Consider the following 8,069-nt stretch of genomic DNA (forward strand, 5'->3'; position numbering starts at 1 on the left):
GTTAGTTGTGTTGTCAACAGTACTTGTTTGAGGAGTTGCAGTTGTGTTAGGAAACACAACACTAGTGGTAGTATGAGAAGGGCTGGTAGGGAAAGGTGTAGTTGTATTAGGAAGTGTGATTGGGAAAGTAGTTGTTACATCAGGCGTGGTCGTGAAAGCAGAACTGGTCACAGTTTCAGTGCTAGATTCAGATGGGTGAGGGCTGGTGGGCAATACACTGGTTGCATTTGGTGTAGGAAGTGGAGGATCTCCATAAATCCAAGTAATCTCAGTCAGCTCTTCTAGGGTCATATTCTTCCCAGTCAATCGAATTGTTAGTTTCTGCCAAGAACAAAATGATTACATTGATGTATTAAAACATATTAAACATTATGTTGAAGACACTATTCAATTTTTACTTTAACAAAAAATAAAAATGTATTCTCTTTTCCAAAAGAGTCCTTGACACAAATCTTTTCAGCTTATATTGGTCCCAGGTTACCATGATAAGGTGTTCTCTGTGTAACTAAGTGCCAGAAATCTTTTTCTTCACATTTTCTTATGTCTAAGCCCTAATGTTCTCAAATATTTACAGTTGTGGTTAAAATTAACTCTTTTTCTTTACTTTTCATTTTGCCATTGACATTTTCCTTTTTGGACAGCAGATGAGTTTCATGTCATTACTGTCAATGCTAAGATAGTTCCTGGCATATAATAGACATTGACTATCCTACTCTATAGAACTTCTCCAAATAGTACTCAGTGATTTTCTGCAGCTGGGTTAATCGGTAACAATACTTTCATAGTAATTTTGAATCCAGTAATCCAAGAAACACATTATTATATCTATGAAACAAAGAAGACCACAGGGACACAAAATCTGCATAGGTGCTTAGAATGGTCATCTTCCAAAATCCCAATACTAGTAGGACATTCTTTTCTCCATTTGGAAGCACTGACTATAGCTATTTCCTTCCAGTTCTCTAAACCATTCTGTTTGACTACTGCATCTAGTTATACTTAGTCCATGGCCTAAAACTACTATTCAGATCTAAAGTTATCATTACACTGGTTGCTATTCTATCAGTAACCCATCTTGCAAAATGTGGTTTCACTTGGTTCCAGAGCTGGGACAAAGCTGTCACTTTAATAGTCATAATAGTCTGATATTTCTGGCACTCTATTTTGTTAGGCAAATAAACACATCTCATATTATGAATGAATGATATTCAAGCAATAATAGAACAGTTAAGTGCCATCTTGAAGCTTAAAAACAACCATTAATTCTCTAAAGACTGGGCATACTGTAGGAAGGAGAAAGGGATTTCACAGACATTCCTTGGCTTTGCCTCTGAGATAAAATGATTCTGTGTTTTGTAAGGTAGCCTAGGAAAACAATCTATTCAAACCTAATCCAACTCATTAGTAAACACAACAGAGAGGATGGCATCAGGCTACAAATCATCAAAATCAGACTACAAGGGGAAGACCACCGATGTTGCATTTTTACAACAGTCCTCACAGATTTTCAGAAATATGTGCAACCCTTTGAACATGTATAACATATATAGTAGTAGCAGAGATAATTTAATAAAATAATAATCTGAATTCATGATAGTATTCCTTTCAGACATACCTGTTTGTAGGGCTCACTTGTGAAATCATTCTGGATGAATTGTTGGTTGTTGTAGGTACAAATGACTTGTACAACATAGGTATAATTTAAACCCCAGATTCTAATGTATCCAATTTTCAGTGGATTTATATCACTCTGATACTGATTATGTAGGATCTGGATTTGCAAGGTGTTCTATAAAAAATTCATAAGGAGAAAATATATATAACATACACATAATAAACTATGTTCTATATTACAATGTGAAATTATTTGGAATTACTCTTATTGTATTTGTTTTTGTTTCTAATTTTTATTAAATATTTCATGGAGACAGAGTTCCCAAGTACCAGCCATGATAAATTTTATGATGTCTGTAATGGCTAATCTTGATTTTTACCTGTAACTGGAATCAACTTAAACTCATTGGGCATGCCTGGGAAGAGTTTTCTTGATTGGATTATTTAAAGTGACAAAACCCACCCTAAATCTGGGACATAGATCTTCTAATGACAACCCACATAAAAAGAAAGAAGCAAGCTGTTTTCTTTTTTCTGCTTGTCTTTACTCTCTCTGGTGAATTTGTCTATGCTACACGTGAGGCATTCCTTTACTGGTATTAGAGTCTACTGCTGTGAGATTCCAATATAGGCTGAAGACCAATTGAGATATCCAGTCTGATGAATTGAACAACTTCCAGATTCTTGGTTTTTAAGTCAGGAGACAGCCATTATTGGACTAGGCAAGACACAGCTTATATGCCACTCTAACAAATTCCCTCTATATGTATTTGTGTGTGTGTGTGTGTGTGTGTGTGTGTGTGTCCATGTGTGTGTGTTTATTCTGTCAGTTCTGTTCCCCTGGAGAATCATAATACAATGTCAAAGACAGGTTTATGAACTAAAAAGGTTCTGTTAATTATTTTTGTGAATTCATACTAATTCTTATAATAAAGCATCATTACTTATGTTCTTCAGATAAGAAAATTATGATTGTAGAAAACGGAGTCATCCATTTTCATAGAGTTAAGCGATATAGATCAGGTGGATTGAGGGTATGGTGGTATAATATAGTAGCATAGTAAGCTGTCACCGAATTAAGAACGTATTCAAGGAACATAACAAATTGTCTAAATTATGATCAAGTATTTAAGCATCAATTTGAGTTAAAATGAGATAAATTGTGAGATGTTATACAATTAAAGCAAAATGAAAATCATAGCAAAATAATACTATGGGTGTTAAGGAAACGGAAGAAACGTCACTATGGGAATGAAGTAGATATGAAAAGCATTAATGAAGACATGGAACTCCAAAAGTCCTGGAAGGACACTTGAGTATTACACACCGCAAAGATCAGACAAGTAGTGGGGCCAGATGGACAACGACTAGTACAGCAGATGCTAAAGTAAACAGTGAAATAACACTGGTTAAAAACAATGTTATTAGCGAGGCCTGCCCACCCCCTGCCACCTCAGCATAGCTGTAACTATTTTTTTCCATGCCTGCTAGCAATTCTCTGTTCTTTCTGTACTATGCTTGCCAGCTATTTCATATTGTTGACAGAATAATAACTTGACTAAGAGCAGGGTCAAGCAGACAACATATCCTGTTATGTTCCATATATATTCTAAGGTTTGTTAATCTTAAGAAATCCCACATCCATAAGATCTACTTAGGAACAGTCAGAATAAAGGTCAGTTAGAACTGTTCTGTTTAGCTAGCCAAAATAGCTAGAGTCAAAGCTGACCAACAGGCAGCACTTCCTGAACCTGAACCTGAATTTACTGTGGGTTTGTGGGTTTTTTTTTCCTTTATATTCTGCCCTGAAAAATGTTCAAGTTTCAGTCTTAGCTCCCGAGGATAGGCTATGAACCTGATCAGTCAATCAGTCTTGGCATATGTGTTCAATAAATTTCTTTTATTTAACTGAGACTGGAGTCTGAGTGGTGTGTGTGGCGATTCCTGAACTCCAGCAGTTATGACAATTCTATGGGGAAAAAGGGAGTCAGAGACAATAGAGTAAAGTTGTGTGTTGCTTGATTCTGATGATACCATCAGAAAGAGAAATAAAAATATTCCATCATGTCTTGAAAGCCTAACAAAGTCAAATGTAATGACACATGACTGTAATCCCAGTCCTGAAGAAGCTAAGGTGGAGGTATCATGCATTAAAATCCTATTTGGCTACACAGCAAGTTCAAAATCAATCTGGGCAAGAGAAGACGGGATTCCATGCCAAAATAAATAAATAAGGAGCTAGAGATATGGCTCAGCGATTAGGAGGGCTTGCTATCCTTCTAGAGGACACAGTTCAGTTTTCATCACCTTGCCAGGCTTAAAACCACATATAACTACAGCTCTGAGAGATACGATGTCTTTCTCTGGCCTTCTGAAACACACTTACAGATAAATATTTTTGATTAAAAATAAATATACAATAGGACATTTTGTGACTGGTTGGACATACAGAACCAAGGTGAAAATTCAAGGAAAGAAATATAACTAGAAGAAAATAATTAGACCTTAGCTTGTTGATTTAAGAGTTTATTGTCAAATTTATTTCAATTTTGAAAGCTATTTTGAAAGAAATGTTCACACTAAAGAAAAGTGCAAATGCTACGTATACTCCCTCCCACCACAAAGCTGGTTGACCAGCCAAAGGCATTGATAATAATCACCCAGATCCCAGAGGAAGATGAGAGTTTCTTTTATATCGGCCTCATCTTTAGAGTGGGAAAGTCTATCAAATATCATAAAATAATTCATTATTATTACTTTAGACTAACAAGAAAATTGAACCTTAGAGTTAAGAGTTATTTAAATGAATGTTGATGTTATAAAAAAAGAAAAACTAGACAGAAGTGTTTCTTTTCAAATTAATAATGAAGTTTTGCAGTGGTAGTGCATACCTTTAATCTCAGCGCTTGAGAGGAAGTGGAAGGCAGATCACTAAGAGTTCAATGCCAGCCTGGTCTACAAAGAGAGTTCCAGGACAGCCCAGGATACACAGAGAAACAAAGAAACATTTTAAGGGGATATGTATCTTCAAAATTCAACACAAAATATCCCCACCAAAAGAAATAATAAAGTTTTTCTAAGAAGAGGTGTCAGGCTATCTAGCAAATCTGCTGGTAGAATACAATGTACACCATGATATATGTATATATGAGTAAAAAGAATCAGAAGAATTGTAAAATACATTCTTTTTACCTGATATTTCTAAATTAGTTCAGGGTGTATTCAGTGTAAGAATACTCATGAAATCTTTTTCTCTCTTTCTTTAAATTTCACATTTGAATATTTCAAATTGGGCTTCTCACATTTTCAAGTATGGAACAGCCAAAGATAGGCCGTGGGTACCATATAGTATAATAAAAGTGTCAATCATGCCTTCAATCCTGGCCACCATATTTTAAGAGACATCTAGATTAACTGTCATTCAGAGTGATCAGATCTAGGAGTCAGCACAACACACAACACAACACAAAGAAAATGCAAATTTTTTTACCCAGAAATATGCATAATTGCAAGACAGGACAGGGGAGTGTTGAACAAACATTAACTATTTGAAAGCACTGTTACAATTAATTTGTGCTTCAGTAGCCCAGGTTTTAAGCCAATGGATAAGTGATAAGCAGATTCTAGACTTGACTTAGAATGATTTACATAATTCTCAGGAGAAGACGGATTGTCCATGGAATCATCCAACATGTTGCTGTATATTAATAGCATTGTTGCCTCCAATTATTTATTCTTCTATAACTGTCAGTTTCTATGTGTTTCTTATAATGTTGCCTTTCTGAAATAAGTAAAATGAGCTCCAGCCCCATGCCCGCTTCTGGATCTGGTTATGTACACTTGGCTCATTAGAAATTAGTCAACTTGATACAGAATGTAAGAACTTGATATTTCTACTTCTAGTTTTTAAAGAAGTGATTATTGATTTATGTATATGTATGCATGCATCTGTGTGAACTTATGTGTACACTTCGTTTTTTTTTTTTTTTTTTTTTTTTTGGAACTGGAGTTATAGGTGGGTGTAAGCTGCCTGCAGGGAGTGCTGAGAACCGAACACAGCTCCTCTGAAGAAGCCGGAAGCACCTTTAACCACTGAGTCATCTCTCAAGCTTATGTTACAGGATGTTTGACCATTATACAGAGAAAAGCTAATTGTTAGCAAAATGCGAAAGCTTAAATAGATATCGGGTTTGTCAGATGCAGTTCACTGTGTCCGACAAGTGAACTTGTGCAGTTTGAGTGTGCCTCTAAAAGCCTCCATAGATAAGAATGCTAAAGAATGGAAAGTTTCTGCCTATTTTAAGGCAAGTGGGAGGGGTCTTGTGTTCTTTGCTCTATGACCTGGGGCAAAATCATCTGGGTGCCCTTAAGGTACCCCACCTTAAAGATGGAAATTGCTGGGCCTCTACTCACTTGCCTTGGAGCACCCTCACCCTCTAGGAAGGTGACAAACATGCCAAGGGTGTAGGAGAAGGAACTTAGAGACTTCTTTTATAAGCAATTGGATCTTTGATAGGGTCACTTTCTTTTGACCTGGAAAACGTTTTATGGAAGGAGTTCTGGGTAAGACGTAGGTATTTCCTCTTTGGGCTTGCAGGAACAACAAAGAAACAGCTGGCAGGCTGCTGGTAAAACAGTATTCTAGGAAAGGGAGCTAAGAAGCCCTCTTGGGTTTGGAGCTGTTCAAGAAAGGACTAGACTAACTTGATAGTGTGACACAGAGAGAGAGATTTCTAAAGAGTCAGCAGCTTAGTTGTAGAATCAGTTGTGTGAATAGATATTCTGTATATAGTTAAGAAAATAAAGTTATCTCACTGAGCTAGCAAGTTTTTGCCTCAACCTATGTATCCTGTGACTTTGTTGGTGTAGATATTAGATAATTTAAAGGTTACACCTTTAAATTCTTCACTTCTACTTATCCCACAGTCATGAAAAAGTCATTCTCCAACATCCCACATAATGTTATCTTAGCTCAGCTTCAGGTCAGATGAAGACCAGCTATGTAAGTATAGTCAAGTTCATCCAAGCCTGGCAATAGACAGGTGGCTATCTGCAGATACATATGATCAGTATGTGTAGATCAGATCACCTGAATTTGTACATTCATGAACTCACTAAACTTTTGCTGTCAAATATTTTGCTGACAATGAAGCCATCAAGTTATTAACTATAAAATAGTATCACAAAGATGGATCATGTATGTCACATTTGTACATTAAAATTTTACCAGCTAGAAAACTTATCCCTAGAAATAAGCTATACATTGAAAAATCCATTCCCCTCTCCCAGGATAATATGAGCTCTAATTTTTTTTCAAATAATGATGGTATTCTGGATAAGTATAAAATAAAAACTACTTTCTTACTTATTTCATTGTCAATAGCATAAATTAGGCAAGTAAAAGCAGGAAGTATTTTTCTTAAAATATCACATTTACACAGCTAGTATATGATGTCTAATTTGTAAGTAACTGGAAAAGCATTTATGAACTCGATAAGATTGTCTTACCTTTTCTGCTCTAAAGTTAGCTAAGAAATAGTTTCCTTTTTCATATGTATCTGAAAACAAAAGAGAAAAGAGCAAACAGTTATCTGCTTCAGTTCTAGCAGCTTATCTCTTATTCCATCCAAAATATCTTAAATGGATCACAATGGGTATGCTCCGTCTTCCTAAGAAACAGTAAGGATAATAGGCAAGCCCTTGCTAGGTTTGGTCCCTAATACTAAAGGAAAATGGAGTACCCCTTTCCATTTTAAGGTTCTTATTTGGCATATACTTATACAACCCAGGACCATCTGCCTAGTGATGGCATCAGTTACAATGTGCTGGGCCTCCCATGTCAAACATTTAAGAAAACATACCACAGATTTTCCCGTAAGCCAACCTCTCAGGGTTTTTTTTCTCAATTGAGGTTTCCTTTCCTAAAATGTCTGTAGCTTGACATAACTAACAAGTGTGACTATTTGACAAAAAACAAAAATAAACAAAAACCCAATAACAACAACAGCGAACAAACAAACAAACAAAACAGGAACAGTACCAGGCCTGGAAAATGACCGCTTAGAGTAGTCTAACAGATTTCTCCAAAATATAGACTATTGCTGTACCCTTGGTTGCTTCTCAGAGGTTTAAGGTAAATCACTCTTGCTGAAGAGACTTTGGACACAGGACACATACTTTGGACATAGGACTTAAGAGGACTGGAGCTGGATCTAACCTGAAAGTCTCCTTCTTGTGGTCTAGACTTCATAGTACCAGCAAGTACTCAATAAACTGTCAAGGAAGGAGAACAATCCAATAGTCCTATCCAGCTCTGACATTCAGTAACTAAAACTATAACTAGCATGGTAAGATATCCCTAAGGTACAATAACAATAGACCAGTGTAATTTCTAACTGCATTCTAAAATGTTGGGAGCCGACTCTTAGCCGAAAGTGGCTATCATCTTTACAGCC

The 8,069-nt window shown here is 36.2% G+C and overlaps 1 protein-coding gene across 1 annotated transcript in view; it reads right to left on the reverse strand.

Annotated features, from left to right (window-relative positions):
• The window catches only part of LOC114633476 (probable maltase-glucoamylase 2), a 76,651-nt gene that overhangs the window by 2,381 nt on the left and 66,201 nt on the right, over positions 1–8,069 (reverse strand). Inside the window, 3 exon segments of the mRNA XM_028782036.1 lie at positions 1–321; positions 1,616–1,789; positions 7,123–7,172. The exon segment at positions 1–321 is cut by the window's left edge and continues 6 nt beyond it. Of these exon segments, the coding sequence (XP_028637869.1) occupies positions 1–321; positions 1,616–1,789; positions 7,123–7,172 (545 nt within the window).

Source organism: Grammomys surdaster, unplaced genomic scaffold, assembly GCF_004785775.1.
Source record: "Grammomys surdaster isolate TR1022 unplaced genomic scaffold, NIH_TR_1.0 681, whole genome shotgun sequence".
Classification (NCBI taxonomy): domain Eukaryota; kingdom Metazoa; phylum Chordata; class Mammalia; order Rodentia; family Muridae; genus Grammomys; species Grammomys surdaster.